We start from the raw sequence: 25,598 nt of genomic DNA on the forward strand, positions 1-25,598 counted from the left end.
TTACTAAAAGTGAAAACAATGTGTGCAGACATTCTCCTGCAGTATAAAAAGGAGGGTCCTGAATGCATTTTGAAACTTTAAACAATTGCACAAAATAGTCTTCTTTCTTTCCTTTTCCCCCTACAAACTTTATTTGATCAATCTTATACAAATCTTACAAACCTTGCGTATATAGGATAAGTCTACAATTACAAGCATGCCAGGGGGACTAAAGGATGTGAAACAAGCAAAAATACTACTAGTAATAATAAACAAAATTTAAATAAAAGCATTGTAAAGCTCACAGATACGCATGTATTCACAAATAGATGAAATGTACTGTGTGGACAGCTAGTTTGGCTTTTTGTTTAAACATTTGGATTATATGGATATAGAATTTAGTCAAAATAATAAATAGATTCATCAAATAGAACTTTGAATCCAAATATTATTTCGATATTTTTTCCCAGAGTAATATGAAGTTGGGGTAGATGATCAGCGACAAATCGAACCAAATTACTCTGCAGATGTTTCGTACGTGACCAAAACAAATCTAAGTACTTTAAGTACAGTTCAGGCGTGTTGCTGTTGCTAAGATCAAGTAGTCAGATCTGTAATGTGATTGGCTGAAGGAACTATGGACGTCCCCTTTAAATTTAGGGGCGTGTTTATCCGGGGCATGGCTGAGGGCGAGGGGTTGTTTTCTTCTTATAGCAAAAAACTGCCAACGTGCAGCGACAACACATTTCCGACGGTCCTCTTTTCTTTTTGACATTAAAAATGTCTTTTAAAGCAGTGGGCACAGCGTTTACCCGCACACTGTTGACTAGTGGACACAGGACTCCTCCTCTGGCGGGATCCCCCAAAGTGAACAGACTTTCCACATCATGCAGGGTGTCTGCAGGAGGAAAACAGGGCTCCGAAAACATAAAAACTTGCAGCTCGAACTCGGACACATTGAGTGAAGACGTGCCGTCCTGCAGCGAGCCTTCACACAGATGCACCACCGGGGAGAAGAAGCGAGCCAAGGAGCCCGCGGGTGCCCCCGGTGTGACTGGTGTAAGGAGACGGTCATTTACCTCCACCGCCGCCCCGTCGACCCTCACCAGCCACCTGTGGGCTCGATACCATGACGCAAAGCGGATGGTTCACGGTAAGTAGACGGTGCCAGTCTCCCCCGAACTGTTATGGTGGTCACCCCCTAAATAGCCACCGCCAACCCACCGCTTTGTTTGTTTATCCCTTCATGGAGACATTTTGTTCTCTCGGAGGGAAGTCAAACCACACACATGGCACAATCATGTTGCTGAACGTTTTTTAAGATCAACAACAACTGTATGTCCTTTTCTTAAATTAAAAGACAACCCTCCTCAACTAACAGTTTGCCTTAAAACAACTCTAACTGGTAACGACAGCTATAATATATAGCATATGTTGCTTTTACTTAGTTTATTTTTATGTTTGTCAGTCGTTACTGTTAGATAACGTTAACTGCTAAACGTAACTGAAAAATAAAATGTATTTTTTTTTTTTTTTTTTTTTTTTTAATGTATTTTTTGGGGCTTTTTCATGCCTTTTAATGGACAGGATAGTTGAAGAGAGACAGGAAACTAAAATGTATTTTTAATGGTAAATGTTAGAGCAGATTTTAAAGTATTATAACATTTAACCTTACAGTTGGCAGAAAGTTTTGACAGAATTATATAAATATATCTTCAATATTAGGGATGCACGATATTTTATTTTTTGCCGATATCCGATATGCCGATTTTTTACAACTCATTTACCCGATCTATACCAATTTATTTTTTTTACCACACAACTAATACCCACTATCAGGGCAAATTTGGCTAATTTCCCAATTGACATGATAAGTAAACAACCTGTGTTCACTGGGAACATGAAGAGTGCAACTGTACAGCAATTAAACTCAAAGTGAATAAAACTACATGTACCTTACAGACTGCTGCTTAAATTCAAATTTAACTTAAAACAGGAGCCCAATATGTGACGACTCAATCTGCACTGTGCAAACAAAATCACAAAAGTACAAAAAATATAAGCAGCTTCAGTCCCTAATCAGAACATAAATAAATAGGTGGGCTCAGACTACACTGCACAATTATATGAACTACAAACAAGGTGCAACAGAGAGGTGATGTCCACCCCATTATTTAATCAGTTTATTATATCGGCGTGTTGGCTGATGTCCGGTTAATTTTCAAGCCAATATCGGCCAATACAGATAACTTGCAGATAATATTGTGCATCCCTAATATAAATAAACATATATATATTAGTTAATCCTGGAGGAAATTCTTGTGCCACGTTGCTCCAAAAGTACAATTACATAAAGTAAAATAAGATGAGTGGAAAAATATGTTAGTATAACAAAAATAGTTGCACATAAAAAGCAATATTGCACTTGGAGAAGTAAGATATAATAGTAATATATAATTATGAATGATCAAAACAGAGTAGAATAAAACATAAATCATTATTTCATATTCGTCAGTTGTTACTTTTAGGTAACTTTGTTTTTGGGTAAATGTTAGAGCAGATACTGTAATTTGCATTATGTCAGAATAATATTGCAGTTTTATGCAAATATTTAGTAACTGTTGTTATGCTGCACATGTGGCCCAGTTTCACTTTTTGCATGTTATTACAATGGGAAAATAAATATTAAAATCCAATGTTAGACAGAAATAAGATTACATGACAAGGTCACTAACGATACTTATTTGTATAAAACAAAACACAATTTAGCTACAACTAAAAGCACTGCATTCAAAGTCATATTTCATTAAAAAATACACTATCAAAATTAGTTGATATTCTGCAAAACACCTTTATTTGCATTTACAGTGCACCACTGGATCCATGCCTTTTTAAGTTTTGTATAGTTTAATCATCTTCTGGAGTAATTGTAGAGAGTTTTTTCTCTCAACAGCTGATTGAAATCAAAGCAGGAATTCTCAACAAAATTAAGATTAAGGTTGGTCATGTTCTGTACTGACTAGTAGCTTAAAAGACTTTTGAAACGTGACTCAGCATGGACATTTCCAGAAGTAGAATGACTTGAGGAAAACTTGCTGTTGTACGAGCTGGTACATGCATTTTCTGCTGCACAGCTGCAGCCGGCATTGAACTGTCCCAGGATAGATTGACATGGCCCACTTTCGCCTTTAGACCCACGGGTCAGTGCTGTGTTTATACACCCCCGGGGAATTAGAGGCCGTTTTCGGGAACAGATTGTAAACTGTTTGTTTAATGCCCATGCGTTAGCTGTGTGATTGTTGGACTTATCAAACAGTGTGCAAGGGCTAGCAAAACTCATAAGAGGTAATGAAAACAAACTTGATTACAAAAACGAATGAATACTTTGCTCCCAATGGCCAATTAATTAAATAAAATCTTTATTTTGTAAGAACTATACAAAATGTTTTTTTGTATGGACATACAAAAGTTTTAGAACACCCCAATTTTTCCAGTTTTTTATTGAAATTCAAGCAGTTCACGTCAAATGAACAGCTTGAAAGGGTACAGAGGTAAGTGGTGAACTGCCAGAGGTGAATAAAAAAAGGTAAGGTTAACAAAAACTGAAAAATAATGTACATTTCAGAATTATACAAGTAGGCCTTTTTCAGGGAACAAGAAATGGGTTAACAACTTAACTCTATGGAGTCTTGTCCATTTTTGAATTCTTTTCATGTCTTTATAAGTCATTTTGTGTCTTTTTTGGTAATTTTGTGTCTTTTTTTTAGTCATTTTGTGTCTTTTGGTGTCTTTTTTTGGTCATTTTGTGTCTTTTTTTAGTCCTTTAGTCCAACATAAAATGTGATTTTGAATCTTTTTTTTTTTTACTTTCAAAACACTATCATGCTCGATAAATAATTTTAAATGTTGCAAATGTGCATTAATTTCAGAGTACACTGAGACATTAAACTGCATCATTTTCAATTAAATTCTGGAAAAGTTGGTGTGTTCTAAAACTTTTGACCAGTAGTGTAGTTCTGAGAGTCAGTTGACGTCCCAGATGCACACATTACGCAACCTCTGATGCGTTGCCAACCTCACTGGATTGAAAACGGCAGTGGAATTACCGCCTTCTTCCTCTACAGAAGTGCATGATCAGCAGGTTTCATAATAAACAATATTATTACAGATTACGTTGTTAATGGCCTTATTCTAATAAAAACAGTGACCTGTGTTTTGTTCCCATATCTTGCTTCATCATTGCTTTCTATCAGATTTGACATGTATTTGACTTGTTTAATTTGAATGAGGGTTTCCCATCTGCTCTCAGACCTGATCCCTCCAGGTGCGTGTCACCTCCTCAACTCCTCCACCGTCTACGCTAACAACGAGGTCGACATGGATGAAGTGGACATCTATGGCTTTGACTATGACTACACGCTGGCTCTGTACTCGAATGCCCTCAACTCAATGATCTTTGACACAGCAAAAAAGTTCCTAATAGAACACTTTAAGGTGTGTTTTACAGTAGTTGCATGAAGTATATTGGCATTACAACCACTTTAGATTCAAGATAATATATCCCGTTTGTCCTCCTGTTCGACAGTACCCTGAAGGCATCCGCAAATATGATTACATTCCCAACTTTACAGTTCGGGGTCTACACTATGACATCCAAAAGGTAAATTATTTTCAATCACAAATGTCCCACTGTAGTAATAGAATTACTTGTATTTCTCTACTTGTAGATAAAAACACAAGTGAAACTTTTCCATGTTTCACTTCCATAGGGTCTTCTGATGAAGATAGATGCTTTCCATTACATTCAGCCAGGAACGGTGTATCGGTAAGATGTTGATTATTTCTTGATCCATATCTCCACCGCTGAAGCAAAATCATCTTTTTTTTTTGTCAAATATACTTCTGTGTGTTTTAAATGGATAGTTCAGATTTTTTGAAGTGGTCGGTTGTATGAGGTACTTCTCCAGAGTCAGTGAATTACCTACAGGTGGCAGTTGGCAGACAGCCAGTTTGGAAACACAGGCAAGAGTACCAGCACAGAAGCCAAAACTACTTACTGCTGTGGACTAGGGCAGCAGCTACAAGTGTTTTAGTCAGCTAAAAAAGCTGTATCAGTTTAAGTCTACGCTATATTTGAAATATTTTACCACTTTACCTTGTCGCCAGTTTGTACAGAAGTTCCCCCTCTTTCTCTTTCAATTGCTCAGTATCGCTCTGCAAAAGTTCTTCTTCTATATACCTTTATCAAAGCATCATCTTATCTTGTGCCAAAACAAAGGGCATGCTGACAGCATGTTATAGCTAAATGCTCTCAATATGGAGTTATCTTGCATGCATATCTGATATTTTTCCACAGCAGTACATTGCTTAGCTTCTGAATGGTATTGTAATAATAATAATACATTTTATTTGTAAAGCACTTTTCATACAGAAATCTCAAAGTGCTACAGAAACCAGAAACAAGAAAGAGAAAAACTCATTAAAATCAGCAGTAGATAAAAAAGACACGGGTAATAAAGTACATTATGCAGAGACAAAATAAAAACATCTAGGGACAACCTAAAAAATGCCTCCCCGAACAAAAAAGTTTTTTTGTAGTCTACTCCTGCCTGCTTTTCAAAACTGGGGGCACGCTAATGATCATCTACTGTAGGTAATTAACTGACTATGGATATCAAAAAGAATCTGAACTATCCCTTGAAGCTCCAGGGCATTAATTTATGTATGATGCTTCCAGGGGATTGAGCCCAGTGCCGGATGAGGAAGTCCTTCAGCTCTACGGGGGGACCTTCCATGTCCCCCTGCAGCAGGACAGTGGCTTCTATGGAAAGGTGAGGACGATGGTTAACATTATAGAAGTATATACTATATATGTATACGTCATTTGTGTGAAGAGATATTTTGTTCTCTGGGAAATATGTTGGTTTTGCACAGATGACAAAGCTCTTCTTAACTTTGTGGGCTCAACACATCTGTTATAATCTAATCCAGCCATTCCCAAACAGGCATGTAGTTCAGGATTAAATCTGTTACCATCCACAGATATTTCAAGTGTGTGGCTTTGCAGGGCTTTTCTATTACATAAGCCCTCATGTTGAATTTTGTAATCTCATTTGTTCCATCGTTGTTATGAGTCAGCTGGAAGAGTGTTCCAGTCTCTAAAAAGCTGACCACAAGAACTCAATGTCCAACTAAATGATTAGTTTTTAGTTCTGCACTCAATCACTCATGAAAAGTAGAAATCTCTCTGGAGTCTGACAGTCCCAAAGGTTAGCCTGACTTGTTTGATATTTAAGAACAATATGGAATTGGACTCAAATAGTTTTCAGTCCATGGGGTCTTTTTAGTGCTTTCCTGCAGCAGGAAATATGCCTCTCCATCTTCTACTTCTCCAAACATTCCTATGCAAAATAGTTTTGGAGTGGCTCTTATCTCATCAAGGGAACTGTTTTCAGGATAGCATCTTAGCAGGCAGTGGTGGTAAAAGTGGTTTCTTATGTCATTAGAAAGTGCTAATAATACTTGATTCCTGTGGTCTATGTCTAGTACCTTCAGGTTGAATGCACTTATTGGTTTAGGTTTTTATTTTATTTGCACAATTAGAATTACACAAAATGACAAAGATAACATATAATGTAAAGTGCAGGGAGAGGCAGAAAGCCCAGATGGGCTTATTTAAAGCCTCCACCTAAAATTTAATCAGAAAGTAATAAACTGACAACAGAAAAAACAAATGTATAACATCAACAAGTTATAATGACAATAACAAAAACAATTAAAAACAAAATTGTAAGTCGCTTTGGACAAAAGCGTCTGCTAAATGACATGTAATGTAAATGTAATGTAATAATTGCATCCCAAGTAATAATCAAGCATTAAAATATATATTTTCCACTACAGGGACCAAAGGTTAAGCAGTTCATGGACATCTTCTCAATTCCTGAGATGACTCTGTTGGCTGTGACAAATGATTTTTTCATCACCAACGGCATCGATTACGATCCAGTTCACCTCTTCAAAGACGTCTCGGTGAGTGTGCCCAACCACTCTCGCAGTATTGAATACACCCTGTGTTTTAAGTTGTGGCCTCACCCTGTAGCTCATACTGAGAGCATATTGACTCAGTGTTTCCGACTGTTTTCGTATGCTGTGATTCTTCAGCTGGTGGTTCAGGAATCTGCTGTGCTCAGTAAACGTTTGACATGCACTCTCATGGGTAGAACAAAGAACAATGACCGCTTTCCCTCTTGGTCCGGGGATGCCAGGGTTTATAGTTACATGACATAACACTTCAGTATTTGCTTTTATAAAACACGTGCTAAATGTCAAGGAACTTTCCTTTTGTATGATTTCATCTTGATATGGCTAGTGCATGCATTTGTTTTGGAAATGAGTGAAAGAGAGACGCAACTTATTTTTAATGCAATTTTTCTTTTTTTAAACACCGCTGTGTGCAGGGTGCATAGCAGTGAGGTGATGTTTATATTGGGGCTGGCAATATTTCAATATGATAAAGATATCCTAATATGAAACTACATATCATGTAAAATTTGGGATATTAGAAATTATTAATAAAAAACCTCACTGCATGAAAATGCTATGAAAGCACCCTACAATATGATAGCAATATTATGTATCATGATATTTGGTAAAAAAAAAATGATGATCTTTTCTTTTTCTTTCTCCGAGCCTAGCATCTATTTTGTGACTAATGACTATAATATAATGATGGTTAAACAAACAAACAAATGTGTCGCCCTTCAGTAGATTGCTGCAACCAAACATAATTTTGGTTGTTTAAAGCATGGTAACATCTAATTTAATGTGTCAAAGTTAAATAAGTCGTAGTATTTAATAAGAAATTGACCATAAATGTACCTTGAAAGAGCTTGAAAGTAGTTTGAAGCTGACTGGCAGGAACCTTGCCACCAAATCCCGCAATTCTTTCTATCTGTTGAATGAGTGACCAAGGTTGACTTGTGTTTTTGCTCTGTCAATGTCCCTTTTAGCTTTTTGTTTTGTTCTTCTGTCAATTCTTTCCTGTTTCTCTTTTCTGATCCTAAAAAAAATTCATCTGCTTCCTTTTAACTGCCTCATGTGCTACTCATTGCCAAACTTTCCCAGGGAAAACATAAACATAGTGTCCCTCTGGTCTACGTGCCCCAAATCATTTCATCTGATTCTACTGGGGGGAAATAGGACCCGGGCACAGGGTCTTCTTGCTGACAGTCCTGTTTGCTTATGTAGGTCAAGTGGAGTCAAAAGTATTAAATTGAGACTGTTCCACAACCAGTTAAATCTTCTTGTAGTATATTTATTTATGGGCCATTTCCTTCTGAGTGACTGAGCTCAGAGCAATCTCTCAGCAGAAAATACAAGCTTTATATTGCAAAAAGCACAATGACATTTATCGATTTGTTGCCTCTATGTGACACTTCTTTAATCCTCAGGAAGCAATTGGCATGGTTCACCTGAAAGGCTTCATGTACAAATGGGTCATGGAAGATCTGGGTAAGATATCTTCTATCTAAGTTTAAATCAAGCCAGCAAATGACTGCACATAAACAAAAGTACAGTAACATTTTGTTCCTTCTTTCTTTTCATAGATAAGTACATCCTGAGAGGAGACGAGACGGACGCTGTTTTACACAGATTGGTCAGTCATGGAAAGAAACTTTTCCTCATCACCAACAGTCCCTTCAGCTTTGTGTAAGTGGTGCCTGTGTGTCAGCTGTTAATCTCCTCTGACTCATATTGAGGGTAAAGTGAACTGTTGCAAGCTGTTTTTCTCATGCTTCTTTTCCTCCCGTGCACAGGAATAAAGGAATGACGCACATGGTGGGGAAAAACTGGAGGGACTTCTTTGATGTTGTGATTGTCCAGGCAGACAAACCTCACTTCTTCACTGACTGTATCAAGTAAGTAAATGTTGTGGTGAACAGAATGTTGATGATCTGAATCAAAAATGTCCTTTTTAAAAATGTCGACTCTTGCAGGCCCTTCAGACGCCTGGATAAAAACGGAGACCTCCAGTGGGAAAAGATAGACCGTTTGGACAAAGGACAAGTCTACAAGCAGGTCTGTGTTGCTTTTGGCTACTGTCTGACTTCTCCCAAAGCTAAATGTTTCCTCATGTGTGGTCTATGGAGCTGTGTTATTAAATGTTACAAGATTTAACTTGTTGCTTTCTTTATGTGTGAATGAACTACAGATAATGAGCTGTGGTTTTCTTTTGTGTTTCAGGGAAATCTGTTTGACTTTCTCAGACTGACAGGATGGAGAGGTTCAAAGGTTCTCTACTTTGGAGACCATCTTTATAGTGACTTGGCTGTAAGTGTCAGAGCACTGTGATGCCACTGCTGATTAGCAACTTATTAGTACTTATTGTAATTAGGATACATAATGTGCAATAAATACATACTAAAAGCATCCTATTTCCTGTCAAATTGGGAGTGGGAATTTTCCAAAAATACACTTATTTCAGGATTAGAAAAAATAAAAATGCAATTATACATGATACATAGTCCAGGCTCTGTCAAACATGTACAAACACAGACACACAGACTCGAACACTGCCAGATGCCCACTATTTCCATCTATTACACCCTTCTGAAAATTTCAAATGCAACATTTGGGAACAGAGGAGCCTGCAAAGTGAAAATTTCTAACACTAGATAAGAGTACAGACAGCCGGATGTTGTTTAAAAATGGCATTGGCATTTCTGTGTACAAGGTATACAAATGCACTAACAGATAAAAACATATACATTGTTTTGAACTATTGCAGAGTTTTAAGATTAGATTAGCAAAAGGCTAAAGTCTGCAGCTCTGTATCCAAAACCCTGGTTTTGACTTGAAGGTCTACCCACCTAACTGCTGTTCAGAAATGTATTTGAGCCCAAAGCTGCTCAGTTCAATTCAAACATCTTTATTAATCTTGCAGGGGATAAAAAGATGTGAGAAGCTTGTTCTCAGCGACACACAATAAAATGCAACATACAAACCAATAGATACACAGTTTAGAAATAATGTTGCTTAGCATAAGACAATAAGACAATAAAAGATCAGATGAAGGGTAAAAACGAGAAACCTACAATGTATTTAAAAGTCGGTTGCATAGCAGATGAACGATTCTGAATGGTGGTTTGTTTTACACATTAGAATTTACTTGCAAGAACACAACCCAAAGAAACCAAAATACTTGCTGCTACCAGAGGATTTGTTGGTTTCACATCTCTTTGTTTCCAACATCTTCATGCATTCCGGTGCTAAACAAAGCATTCTCACTTGTTGTTGTAGGACCTGATGTTGCGACATGGCTGGCGAACAGGAGCCATCGTACCTGAGCTGGAGACGGAAACCAAAGTGGTGAGCTCACAGCGCTATGCCTTGAGCCTGACCTGGCTGCAGGCTTTAACCGGCCTGATGGAACGTATGCAGGTGAGGAGTAAATCTGGGGACTCACCAAATAACAGCATTGACAGTGTGTTAAAGGAGAAAGATGCTGACATAGCAAGCGGTTACTGCAATTGCCAAATTATATGTGACCGCAAACCACAATCTTCCATGACATTGTGTGTCATTGGTCCTTAAAGTGATAGTTCCCATTTTCCAATGTATGGTTGTATGAGGTACTTATCCATAGACAGTGTATAACCTACAAGAAATGGTGGTCCAGTTTGGAGAACCAGGCAGGAGGACTCGCACAGAAGCAAAGCAGTACGGGAGAGGATTAGGAGAAAAATATAATGAGAGAAGGAAGAAACTATATCATTATGCACGTCGAGAAAAAAATTGGAATGACGAGAATAAAGTTGAAATACAATGTTGAAAATAAAATCTAAATGTCGAGAATAAAGTCAACTTTTTGAGTAGATTGTGAGCTACAACATGATCTACTTCTAATATATGTCTAAAATAAATAAATTACATATAAGCAGATTTTCCCAAAACAGTAGTTGTGGTAGCCTACTACTTATAATAGCTCATTTATGTGTTGGGGGACTTTAGTACGACTAAATCCTTAAATATTGTGGTTATTGCTCATTTTATGACATTGATGAAAATCAGGTTGTAGTAGACCAGTAGTTCTCAACCTTTTTGAGTCACGACCCCCAATTTAACATCCATGTTGTCCACGACCCCCGCTCACTGAACACAATCTCACACGCACAGTTCAGATCACCCAGAAAAGAAACAAAATGACCAGAAAAGAAACAAAATGACTAAAAAAAAGACAAAAAATTACAAAAAAAGGAAACAAAATGACAAAAAAAGGAAACAAAATTACCAAAAAAGACACAAATTGACCAGAAAATGATAAAAAAAAAAACACACAAAATGACCAGAAAATGATAAAAAAAAAAAACACACAAAATGACCAAAAAAAGACACAAAATGACAAAAAAAACCCACAAAATGATAAAAAAAAAAAGACATTAAATGACCAAAAAGACTAAAACACATTAGCACATGAACACTTTAACACAGTGGAGACAGAGCTGACTTCCAAAATGATTTGGCGACCCCCAGAAATCATCTCGCGACCCCAATTGGGGTCCCGACCCCAAGGTTGAGAACAGCTGTAGTAGACGACCTAACTGTTCGGATACTATACTATTCCGTATAGCAGTGTACTTCGTTTTTCTGTTTGTTTGTTTTTTTCAATTTATCATAGTGTTATTTCCTTTTATTTTTTAGACACATCGGGACCCAGAGTCTAAACTGGTTCTTGATGAATGGCAGAAGGAGAGAGAAGAACTCAGGTGGGTGCAATTTATTTAATCCATCACTCAATTTTAAGAACCTAGAGATAATCCCAGTGACCTGCTTTTGTCACAGGTGCACCATAGTGCTTTTATTAAACGACTGGACTTCAGTTCAGTACTTAACTTCAGTTTGATGGTATTTTATACTCTTACTCCACTATATTTACTTGGTACTGTATCTGTGGTTACCTGTTATTGTAGATTTAGATTAAGAACCTATAATGAGTGCTCATTTTTGCAATTTACTGTATACTCATGAGAAAATGAGTAAACAGTAAATTAATAACCTAACTGTATATAAAGTGGTTGGAATAAGCTCCACTTTGAGCAGCTACCTCAATAATGCTTTACATGTTAATGCATTTTTAATAATGCATTAATATAAAATTTGATAATGAAATACACCGACAAAGGGCATTTGTTGCTGTGTAATTAATACTTTTATTTTTGATACTTTCAAACATAATTTGGTATTTTTACTTTGTTGTATTGTTAATTATACTTGGTGTCTGACTATTCCACTTCTACCATCACATACACTACCGGTCAAAAGTTTTAGAACACCCCAATTTTTCCAGTTTTTCATTGAAATTCAAGCAGTTCAAGTCAAATGAACAGGTAAACAGGAAAGGGTACAAAGGTAAGTGGTGAACTGCCAGAGGTAAATAAAAAAAGGTAAGCTTAACCAAAACTGAAAAATAATGTACATTTCAGAATTATACAAGTAGGCCTTTTTCAGGGAACAAGAAATGGGTTAACAACTTAACTCTATGGAGTCTTGGGCTATTTTGTCCATTTTTAAATTATTTTCATGTCTTTGTAAGTCATTTTGTGTCTTTTTTTGGTCATTTTGTTTCTTTTTTTAGTCATTTTGTGTCTTTTTTTGGTCATTTTGTGTCTTTTTTTTTAAATCTTTAAGTCCAACATAAAATGTGATTTTGAATCTTTTTTACTTTCAAAACACTATCATGCTCGATAAAGAATTTTAAATGTTGCAAATGTGCATTCATTTCAGAGTACACTGAGACATTAAACTGCATAATTTTCAATTCAATTCTGGAAAAGTTGGTGTGTTCTAAAACTTTTGACCAGTAGTGTAAATGAATTCATACATGCTTAAAATCACATAAACTCATACCCTAAACCTTTATGCTGCAGGGTGATGACAAAGAACGTGTTCAACCCTCAGTTTGGCAGCATCTTCAGGACCTGTCACAACCCCACTTACTTCTCCAGACGCCTGGCTCGTTTCTCAGACATCTACATGGCCTCCCTCAGCTGTCTCCTGAATTATGACCCGTCGTACACTTTCTATCCCCGCCGCACCCCTCTGCAGCATGAGGCTCCTCTGTGGATGGACCAGCTTTGTACAGGCTGCATGAAGACGCCTTTTCTGGAGGAAATGTCTCACATACGATGAGATCTCTCTTCCTCAGTGACTATTTTAAGACCTTTTAGGCCATTTTCTTCCTGTTTATTTTATGTAGCAATTTTTCTTTATAGTCAAGAAGGTTCTGCACAATTCCCTCCACAGGGCAAAACATCCCTGTTCTACACAGTGACCTACTTCCCAATGAATTCACTAGAGGGCGCTGTAGATTCACTTGCTGTTGAGAATTCATGCAATTCAAGATTGACAGACTCTGGTTACTGCCTGAACCAAAGGGACATGGAAATGCTGAGAAACATTACGCTGCTACCGCACAATTACAACAAATAAATGTGTAAAAACTTGACATAATTATGTGTTTATCTCTTATTAACTCTCTTACAGGTGACTGAACACATATTTTCTTGCAACAGATGGGAAGTTATTCATTTTTTTTTTAATTCACCTTTATTTAACCAGGCAGGTCATTAAGAACAAAATTCTTATTTACAATGGCGGCCTGACAAGCGACAAGGGCCACTTGAGGGAAGGGGAGGTGGGCTAGGGAGTAAAACACAGTAAGGATCGTAAAAACACAACAACAACAACAACAGTAACAACAATAACAAAATATATATATATATATATATACACACACACATACATATATATAAAATTACAACAATATCACAGACAGACAGACAGACAGCAGTCAACAAAAGAAATATGGAGAAAAAATGGTGAGGTGGTATTACATGGTAGAAAAACAGTTGCAGTTAGTTAGAGTGAAGGGAGTTGTATTAAAAGGGACAGTTCACTCCAAAATCAAAAATACTTATTTTTCCTCTTAACTGTAGTGCTATTTAACAATCTAGATTATTTTGGTGTGAGCACCACAAGTGAAGTGCCATATAGTGGCCATTATATTCGAGGGAAGTCAGACCTTTTAACGAGAGCCTGACCGATATGGGATTTTTGAGACCGATGCAGATGCAGATTTTAGAGAGGGGAATTCATCGCTAACTGATATTGTGGCTGATAAAGTAATTTTTAGAGCTGGAATGAAAATAGACCTTTTTTATGTGGATCGTGTACTGAATTTTCACTGCTATGCAGATGTACCCAGAGGGTTACTTTCTCTAACATAACTTTTATTAAATAATATTTAATATTGTTTTACATTATACAATACAATGTATTACATAGCCAGCCAATTCTATAAATAATTACTGAGAAAAAAATGAATAAATAGGAATAAAATAATAGCAAAATAATCATCATTACTGTTCAGTTTCAGTCAATTTCTGACTTGTGCCAAGCAACATTTCCTGTTCCAATACACCAAGATCGGCCGATAATATCTGTCAACCAATTTATCTGTCGGCTACTTTTTATGACAAATATCTCAACTTGACAACTGACACAAAAACAATCTAGATTGATGAATATATCCATATTTTTGATTTTGGGATGACCTGTCCCGTTTAAGAGCATTATCAACAAAATAAGCCCAGCCCAGCATTGAGACTATGCTTTAGTTCATTATACCTAGAGCAGGGCCACAGCTCACCAGATACAACGCATCAGCTGAGTCAATAGATAGATAGATAGATAGATATACTTTATTTATCCCAAGCTGGGAAATGACAGTGTAGCAGCAGCATTATACACATAGACAATGACAATTAAATAAAAAGAACAACCTAGGCATACTTCAAGCAATAAAAATATAAAAAATACAATAAAATATAAAGTGTCTAAAGAAGGTGTATGTATTAAGGTATCCAGTCAGTTCAGGTAGTTTGAATGAGTTGAATCAGGTGTGCTCCTGCTCGGTTGAAACAAAAAAAAACAAACCCTGCAGCCACACCGAGCCTTTTCTGGATCATTTTTGACACACTTGCTCTAAAGAGTTGTGCATGTTGTCTGATCTCTCACTCAAAATTGTCTGATTGGTTGTTTGGTTGCTAGGCAGCGCAACCTCCATTCATCTCCACAGTACTCAGCATCTCAAACTCATTCACATCCCGCCGCCTGCATGAAGACAGCAGCAAAGGTACCGTACTCCCTGCATGCTATAACACGGGGTTTGGAGCACATGTTCACTCGTGACTGGTTGTTATTACGTGGTGAGGTGTGTGTGCAATAGTTGCAGCTAAATTCAAATAGCTGGAGGGACGAGTAAAGCGGTGTTGGTCCAAGTTTTGCAGCGCTGTCCCGTGCAGGAATTATGAGTGGCTGCACCTTAACATTGTTGTATCGCTACACGGACGTTTGTGTTGATGATCGTTACGTGATAGCAATCTCTGTTGCATTCTGTTTGCTGTCTCTTTTTTTACTAAAAGAAAAGTTTGGTTTTAATATTTTTTTTTTTATTTTTTTTATTTAGCCTATTTATTTTTTACTTCGACGTGCTCGCATATTGTTTATTCGCTGCCATCGTCATTGCATGTCGATTGTGAAGTTTTCTTAAGACGAATTAGCCTAGTTCATGTTTGAAGATAAGATATGAAACGTTTCAGTTTCGCTGGCGCACTGGGAAAACATGGGTGATTTATTTATTTTCATTATTATTTCATTTTTTTGGTGACCTAAAAAGCAAATTACTCAGCTTGAGTTTTCCATCAGATGTCACTGCAGATGTGCCACATGTGACTATTTTCCTCCCAGCTTTGTCAACACAAAATACATTGTATAAATTAACTGCATCCATATTAGTTATATCTTAAAGCTCTCATTGAGACGTCTTAATGAAAGATCCTAGAATCTAAAATAGGCTTGAAAACATTTTGATCCTCAACGTTTTCCAAAATGAATGAATAAGACTTTATGAAATAATTTGCATATGGTTGGAGTTCTTAAAAACCCCAACATATGTTAAAACGCCCTTTTCAAGAGTATTTTGATTGCATAATGGCATTTTCACCAGTGACATTTTAATTTTATAATGTCACTTTTCATGACAGTTGCTGTTGTCTTCACTTCCTGCAGCTATGTCTTCTATTAAGGACTGATTGAATTTTTTAAACACGGTGTGGCATAATTGAATGCCAATTCAATGATTAATTGCATGTCAATTCCTGCTCAAGGTTTATGGATTTATGTCACATTTGATGACAGGATGACTTTCTCTCTCAATCTGAGTCATGCGGGCTGTCGATCCATTTGTGGTTAATAACTGAGATCACATTTCCATTAAGGACTTGCAGCACTTCCTGTTTCCTCATCCAAGCTCTGAGTGTGTGTTGTTTGGCTCATTTTGGCAAAGTGCTTGTTGGCTGCATGTCACATCCAAATTCTTTTTGTGTATGTTTTTTTTCGGGATGCAACGCAATCTCCACTGTGTTTGTATATTTAACTTCCCCCCGAGTAGCTTTGAGAGTACAGAACTCCTCCATTTGATGTTTTATTCCATCGTGAACTAGGACAGATGAGTTTATTCACTGGAAATGCATTGAAATGCTATAACAGTCTCACAAAAGCACAAAGAAACAGTGTTTTAGGTTGAGTATAATGAAAGTATGTGAGGAAAAGTGAAGATTTACAGCTTTAAGGGATGATATGACTCATTTGTTAATGAGAAATGTTATTCTGAGGTCAGGAGGAGAGAGGGCATCCCTTCATTTTTGTCTTTGAGTATCTAGTATTGAAAAAACATTCTGTTTTAAACTATTGTACCCTGTACCAGTACTGTTATTAGCCCATTTTGATTTCTGATCATTGAACATTTTGAATTTAAACCATAAAGACAAGTGCTTTGAGATGTTTTTCCTGCAGTGTTTATTTATTTTAATTCAGTGGTGCATCTGTGTATTTGCAAGGTTGACTGGTGCTGCAGTCTTTTTTTTATGGCTGCATGCTTTCAGTGAATCAGTCTGCAGCTGAGCAGCACAAGCTGCCAAGATTAACTTTTCTTTACATATGTGCTGTCTTTAAATATGTTAATTGGAGCCAGACAGATCCATCAGTTGACAGAAATCAATTTGCCGATATTGACCTGTCAAAGGCATATCGGTGAGATATAATGCAGAAAATGTAGCTTGGCATGCTTTAGAAATTGTGTTAGCTATTAATTTTTTAAAAATAGTCAGTAATTGACGAAACTGAACAGTAATGATGTTATTTAGCTATTTATTTTATTCCTATTTATTCTTTATTTTCTTGGTTATCTTTTATAGAATTGGCTGACAATGTAATACATTTGTATAATGTATAATAATACATAGCAATGTCAAATATTATTTAATAAAGTTTTATGTGTCAGAAGGAAGTAGCCCTCTGGGTGCATTTGCAGAGTGGTGAAAAAATTGGTACACCATCCATGTAAAAAAAAAAAAAAACCCTCTACTTTCATTCCAGCTAAAAAAAATCTGATATCAGCCATCATATCGGTTATCCATGAATTGTCAGACATCCTTAAGTCAAAATTTAAAAACAAGGTAGATTTTAAAAACAACCCAGTTTTAATTCTATACTGTAATATGGAATTGCTTTCCTCCTTTACCATGCAAGTTTTGCACCCCGTCCTGGCAGCCCTTCATCTTTCGGTGCCTTTCTGTAGCTCCAGCACTCCATCTATTCACAGTCTTCATCATGTTCCCTTTTTAATCTTTCAATCCCTCCACTTTCCCCTTTTCCATCCTCACTCCTTCATTTTTTCACTTCTAAATCTCCAAATTCCTTTCCATGTACAACCCTCCCTTCCCTCATATCTTTATGCTTCCAGTTGAGTGCCTCCGTGTCTGTCACTATGCTGGCTGTGGGAGGTTTGTGTGCTCTGGCAGTTAGTCCCTACACACAGCAGCCTCTTCTATTATTAAATGTAACGGGACCTTTCACTTTTACAGCTGAGCAGAAAGATTTCCCTGTTGCAGATGATATTCCTTCATCCTCCTTGAGACTAAAACAATTGAAGCCTGGCAAAGAAAATACAGTCTTACACTGTTTGTTTATCACTATTGCTCTTCTGCAAAGGCATTATAAAACAACATCTTTGTTAATTCATGAGGTTTGTGTTCCTTTTGGCCGTGCAACAAAGAAGAAGCAGATGGGCCTGGCTTGGTGGGATTGGAAATCTTAGTTTGGGCTATAACACAGATTCTGGGATGATGAGCAGTGGAGAAAGACCTCGAGGTACAAACTAATTGGTCCTTGCCAATGTCCTGGAGTGGGGCAGTTTGAATTTACTGTTGTGTAATCATTAATCAGATCTCTCATGATAAGCAATTAGTCTGTAATGAGTAAGGTTAATTCACCATTAGCCTAAATAGTTTTTGTCTCCAGGGTGATGGTAAATTGATAACACGTCATGCTCATAAAAAATGGATCTACATCAGTTGCAGTTTCTATGCAGTTAAACATTTTGTGATCACAACAACAAGTGCAATCTGTACATTTAAGTACATTTTTGCACCATATCCACCATATCCAAAACTTTGCATCTATTCTACACGAAAGGAGTTACAAGCGCATGTGGGGAAATACAATTAAATGTGTAAACTGTGAACAGAATGGTTTGAAACTAAACTGTATAATAGAAATTAGTAGAAAAGAACTGTTTTGTATGCATAAATCATTTTATGGTAATGATTTGTGACATGTTAATATGAATACATATATCAATAACACTTATCGTAAAATTCAAATAGTACTGAACCAAATCAAAACAGCTTATTCACTCATTCAAAGAGTTCTCCACAAATTTAACGTTGCACTTCTACAATATTTTCAGAGTCATGATGGACAGTTTAAAAAAAGATTCAAATTTATATGGCAGAACAAGAAACATCACCTTTTTTTATTCCATGCATTGTTTTTCTTGTCACAAGCCGGTGCCTACATTACCCACAATGCAACTTGACTGCTAACAGAGGTCTGGTAAACTCACTTCTTTCCAACACCACACCTGCAGATTTCTTTATTTCAGCCTCAACTGACACTCAAGTTACATCACTTTAGGAAATGTAAGACTTTGCACAGCTCTCCCTGCAGCCGTAAAAGACTCATGTAACTTTTCTTTTTTTTTTTACCAGTGATGAAAAAAGTATTCAGATCCCTTACTTCAGTAAAGGTAAGTAGTAAAAGTCCTGCATTCAAAACTCACATAAGTAAAATGAGCAAAAGTATCAGCATCAAAATATACTTAAAATATCAAAAAACAGCATTTACATTACTAGTACTTAATATACTTTTATGAGGTTTAAACGTGAAAAGCAACTAAGGCTTTCATCTCAATATAGTGGAGTAACAAGTACAATATTTACCTCAAAATGTAATTAAGTAGAAGCATAAAGTTACATAAAATTAAAATATTCAAGTAAAGTAGAAGTACCTCAAACTTGTACTTAAGTATAGTACCTGAGTAAATGTACTTAATTACATTCCACCGCTGTTTTTTTTACATATATGCAGTCATACTCCCACAACCTGCTAAAAATATATCATCATTCCCCTTTAAGTCTGTTTAAAATCACAATAATTCATCTGAGCTTCAGTTCTGCAGTATAATAAAAATCTCTTATCACCTTCACTTCTGCTTCACTTCACTATTCTGCTTTTACTATCAGAAGTTATTGCTCCACTGTGCTGAAAATGCTGCAACTGGCTGGCTGGTAACCAAAACTGACAGACCAAACCTTATCTCCTTTAAATGTCACTTCACTAGAAGCCTCGTTGCTTCAGAAGTGACCTTAACGTTGAATTGATTGCTTCCAAGGCTTTTCGTGGGCTTATCTATCTGAACTCCTGATCCTTGTGTGTGAACTGGATTCTCTTGACTGTTCTTATATTCTGGATAATTGTATGTCTGATACCTTTGTTATTTTCTCTGTTTCATCCAGTTGTGTTATTCCTATAATTTGGACCTTTAGCTGATTTTTATCGGTTTTATTCCCCTCGATAGCCTATTAAAGGTGTGGAGAACCGGCAGTTTCTCCACTTGCCACCCTCTATTGTATATTAAATACACCAGGGGAAGCCTTGGGGCTTCATCCATTCTGTTTCCACACAAGCTTTTCCAGATTTCACATGTTTTATTTATATGCTGGTTTATGTGAGGCCATGGGCTGCTCCTGAGCCTCTCTTTCATCACCATACATGTAGGAAGCCTCTTTGGCTCTGTATCAAACATGGACGTCTGGGAGGATGCACTATTTAGCTGTACTCCCTCTCGCTTTTGCCCTCTCACGCTATAGTTTGATGTCATTGAGCCCTTTTGTAAATTACAGCCCTGTCTGTGATGTCTGAACTACAAGTGTGTGCTGTAATTAACATAGTCAGTGGGCTCGGGATGAGAAGCTGCGTTCAATGAAGGCGTATTGTGTCATTTTGAAGCTGGGGGGACCTGACGGATGGAAGCATGGAGAGATCGGACGGCAGGGATACTTTATCTGCTCATTATTATTTTTTTTTATAATAAATCATCCCCCCTACTCCTTCGCCCCTATATTAAAAGTCACTGTGCTGTCTTCTCTTATGTGACATCTTAACTATAGAGCTGTCCCAAGCACAACAAAACAAACAATATTTAAAGCCTTGTGTTGATACTTAAAGGTCTTTTTTTAGAAATTGGATGCATCATTTTCCTCCCTGTTGAATAATTCATTTGCAAACTGCATTTGTGTGCATTCTGTGCTCAGAGGAGGACGTCAGCTGGACCGCTGCAGACAGCTTATTAGAGCGAAAGTGTACTGTCTCTTTGATGGGCTTTGAATGAGTCACCCACTCTGTGCCTCTGTATATGCGACGCTTCTATATTTACTCATGATTTTCATCACAAGCTGCCTTTGTGCTGCTTTTCATTCAGTAGTTTCAATACCTACCGGAGTTTATATGCATAATTAGTTTTATTTGACCTTGTTTACTCAGTGCTATACCTCACATCTGTTTGATGTCAGCCTCATTAACATTCAGGAAAATGACTTTTGCTGTAGTAGAGACTGTGGCTTTTATTTACCTTCTGCCCTCATCACATTCATCCTGATAGACTGAGCAAGGTTATTATAGTAAACGAAAACTAACAAAATAACGAAAACTAGAATTGAAAAAATCATTTTCGTTAACTGAAATAAAAATAAAAACAAGAGTTTTTTAGAAAATGATAACTAACTGAAACTGTATTTTGTGGTTACAAAACTAACTAAAACTAACTAAAATTATAGTGAAAATGTCCTTAGTTTTTGTCTTTCAGCTTTTTTCATACGTAAACCTTTTTATGTTGATATGAAATCTATTTCATCTATCTGGTTTTATGACTTAATAATATACTTATTGGGGCTGAGATGGATCAGACAAAGGAAATAAAGGAAACATTTATTGTGACCTTATTGAATCTGGCACCCAACAAATAATTACAAAAAAACTAAAACTAACACTAAAACTAATAAAACTAAACTAAAACTAAGCATTTTCCAAAAAATAACTAACTAATAACTAATAACTAATAACTAATTAAAACTAGCAAACTCACTATAAAAACTAATTAAAACTGACTGAATTTGAAAACAATAACTGACAACGAAATTAAAACTAAAACTAATGAAAAATCCAAAACTATTATAACCTTGAGACTGAGGTGACTGAAGAAGCACTGGTCCTGATCCAAAACAAAATAATGAATGTGCCTCAATTCTTCACTACATACAAAGGTGGAAAAAGTATTCAGATCCCTTACTCAAGTAAAGGTACAAATACCACACTGTGAAAATACTCCACTACAAGTAAAAGTCCTGCATTCAAAACTTACTTCAGTGAAAGTTCAAGAGTATCAGCATCAAAAATGTACTTAAAGTATCAAAAGTAAAATGACTTGTTATGCAGAATGGCCCCACTCATTGTGATTGTTTTATATTATATTATGTTAATTATATAAATAAATGGTTGGATTATTATTACTGGTGCATTTATGTAAGCAGCATTTCATTGTTGTCCATGTCAGGCTTATTTTAACTACTTAATACACTGTTATGTGGTTCAATTTATAAAAATGCTCAATCTTTTTTTCATCATGTTTTTTTGTTAAACCTTGACCTGAAAAGTAACGAAAGCTGTCAGCTAAATGTAGTGGAGTAAAACGTAGGAGCTAAAAAGTAGTGGACTAGAAGTATAAAGTTACATTAAATGGAAATAAGTACCTCAGTTGTACTTAAGTACAGTACTAAGTAAATGTAATGTGTGAGGTTTTGGAAACGAGTCATATTTGAGCCTAAAAACTTAATGACGTGAGATTCGACTTGACAAATCACAAAATTCCTTCCTCATGCATGCATATCCAGAGATGAAAAGAGTATCAATTAATTAACTTTCATTTCCTGAAACATCTCAAATTAATACCATTCATTCCCATCATGTTGACACTTAATTCCCCAGATCCACGTTGTTGAACCAAACTGACAGCATCCAATAAAGCTGCAGGCAAGAACCATGAAGAATTATAGCCATGATTTTAAAAGAGCATTCATGATGTTTGCAAATTTAATATATATTATTCCCTGCTGTAAAAATGGCATCACATTTAATGAAGAGTTCTTTATGACTTCGGGACTCGAAAGTTTAAGACTTGGGACTTGAGTGCAAAGACTTGCAAACACAAACTTAGCCCAACACACAGCAGCACTTATGTTTTAATTAGCTGCAGTATATTTTATGGTGAGTTTGTAAGTTACAAGCTAGGGAAGCGTATAGATAAGATTAATTGGTACACTATAATATTTAATGGCCACATTTTAAAATGCAGAGCATGTAGGGGAAAAGTATAGGCACACTATGCTGCAGATCTGCTGCAGAACGGGGTTTGTTTGAACACGGCTGACATGATATCCCACCATCGATTTATCCTCCTCACTGCTTCTGCTTAGTCTTTCGGTCTTTGTGCTCTCTTGTGTACAGTGCATGCATTTTGCCAGGAGTCATGTCATGTAGTCTTAAAGCAGGAAAGTATAAACCATGAATCAATAATGCTTTTTTTTGTTGCTTGTTTCAAAGAAAATACTGCCTCCAACTCTTTTATAACATAAAACACAATTTGTAACTAAAATAGATTTCCATAATAGCTTCTTGCATTAAAGGCAGGCTGTGGTAGGGAATTATACAGTTTACTGCAATTTTACATTCAATCATAATGCAGAACGAACAAACCTCTCACAAATGAGAAAAATGTCATTCTCGATTATGCATGATTGAGGCAATGACAATCACTGCGAGCTGTTCCTGGTTTCATATTGTTTCTTCTCTGCACCACTGAGCTGTATGATGGTGGATGGAGAACTGGTGGAGGGGAGGGGACCCCACACAATCTGGTGCGTGGGGTCTCAGTTAGGCTATGTTTTCTGCAGAAACAAGGCTTTTAAAGTACCATGATGACAGGCTTACAAGGTGACTTGTAATATACTGTACTGCAGATATGCAGAAGCTTGGTATGACTCATAGGTTGTACCTAATGCAGGACATTAAGCACGTTTCTCTCTCTCCACAGTCTACTGTTCTCTGGGTGACACATGCAGAACTTTCCCTCTATTTTCAGAGACACCTGCTGTTCACATGCAGACGCTCTGACTCCATTAGGTCTATATCTAGCTGAAGACAAAACGTAGATGTCAAACCTGACAGCAGACATGAGCACAGTGTCAGGGTTTTATTCAGCCTGTCTGATGCACAAGAGAACAGAAGTTACACATTTTCTCTTTAAGGCTTTTAGTGCAATAAGTGTTTTTTTTTAAAGATTACCCTCAATCTTGCAGTCCTCTCTAAGAACCACTCAAACTGACCCGACCTAAAAACAGCAATGAATTCATGCATAAAATAACCAGTACGTTCAATAATTCACGTAAGCATGTTCGATGACTTCAGTGCCCCTCTGCCATCAGGAGTAATACAACATTTGTTACTTTGAAAGTGTGCATCCTAGCACATCCTCTAAGATCAAACAAATAATCATTAGTCCAGCGAAAATAAACAATACAAATATGTTCTGCAGATCAGAAGCCACATATTTAAGCTTATGAAAATGAAATACTATTAAACTTTGAACTACTACCTTTGATATATTTGCATCAGAAGCTTTTTCTGAAGAATCATTTACCAAATTTATATATATCTATATATAAATATATATATATATATATATATATATATATAGTCTGAAAATCCGAAAGAAATTCAAAAGAGCAGCATACAAAACATTTGCATTTTCAAGGTAAAATATAATCCCAAATGTATTTTACCTGCAAGAAAAAATATTTTATTCTGTTTATTTGCATAATAGATAGACAAAAGTAACCCTCATAGATTAGGACTTGTTTAAATTGTTCAGCGAATAAGAAGACAAAAGGATTGATTTGTACTCAAGTAAATTCTGTACCTTATGACAGTATTTATTCAAAATATAATGATAATAATACAACATAAACATAACATAAACATACATATAAAACACAATAAGAATTGCAGAAAAGCAATTCACACAAAAGCATTGTGCATAAGAGGATAGAAAGCAAAAAAAAGTCTGATAATGATACCTCCCCTTTTTAAATATCAATTAATTAATAAGACAAAATAGTATAATTTACACCATACTGACCAGTAGAGGGCATCATTACATCATGAGCATCACTCATCATACAGCAATAAATGCACACATGTAGACTCTTTTTTAGCACTTTAAAGGCACTCACAACATGAAAGAAAAATCCACTTAAGCCAACTTTCCTTTTGACCTTTCCAATGCACATGTTTCTGGAATCCACAAACACCTCACACTAGATTGGTCAATACTGTTGCATTCGTCAGTGCAAATGAAAGCCATCAGATTTACTATTCTTACCTTGAGCTGAAAGCAAAGGGATTAAAACTCGCCCTTTAGCTTCTTGGCATTTCTCCACCAGCCGAGGGCTTTAAAGTTGAGTGTGTCTCTGCTGTGGCGAGTCATCTATTGATCACCTGGCATGAAGACAAAGTCCTTCTCCGCCGCAGAGAACCATCCATCACAGAGCTGCCTGAGATGTAGCGGAGAGATAGCATGGCACTGAGGATCCATTATAACTGAAATAGATATTTTACTGCAACAAAAATCCATAAACAACATGTCCCTGTGGCTTCATCCTGCATCACATCATCAATGTTGGATGACTGCTGTGATTCATTGATTTTAAGGCTAATACTTTAAAGAAGTCCCTCCTTATTAAGTTACTGGTGCATTTAAAATAATGCCATTTTTAATTTAAAAATGTACTAGATTTATGAAAGCAAAAACATGCATTATCCTTGCCGTATCAGCTATTCATTACAGCCAGTTTCTCACTAATTAAATGAGAAGAATGGGAAGAATATAGAGGGCTGATAATTGCATTCAAACCTCAACAGAGTGGAACGTAAAGTGGGAAAGGGCTAGTGCAACAACACCTCTTTTCTTCAGCTGTGTCCGCCATAATGTCCCGGCCCTCTAATGAGCGCCTATGAAAGGCCACAGTGTGTGTGTGAGGCTGTTT

General features: G+C 36.5%; 1 protein-coding gene across 1 annotated transcript; it reads left to right on the forward strand.

Moving 5' to 3' along the window:
- The first annotated feature begins 676 nt into the window (after positions 1-676).
- On the forward strand, positions 677-13,488 carry nt5dc2 (5'-nucleotidase domain containing 2). Its single transcript, XM_059334050.1, has 14 exons — positions 677-1,132; positions 4,289-4,473; positions 4,565-4,639; positions 4,749-4,804; positions 5,717-5,810; positions 6,880-7,008; positions 8,430-8,490; positions 8,586-8,688; positions 8,796-8,897; positions 8,976-9,057; positions 9,223-9,309; positions 10,279-10,419; positions 11,680-11,744; positions 12,906-13,488. Exons 1-14 carry the CDS (start codon positions 760-762, stop codon positions 13,165-13,167), a joined length of 1,815 nt encoding a protein of 604 aa, XP_059190033.1. The 5' UTR covers positions 677-759; the 3' UTR covers positions 13,168-13,488.
- Positions 13,489-25,598: the final 12,110 nt, after the last annotated feature.

This window comes from Centropristis striata, chromosome 5 (genome assembly GCF_030273125.1).
Source record: "Centropristis striata isolate RG_2023a ecotype Rhode Island chromosome 5, C.striata_1.0, whole genome shotgun sequence".
Lineage (NCBI taxonomy): Eukaryota > Metazoa > Chordata > Actinopteri > Perciformes > Serranidae > Centropristis > Centropristis striata.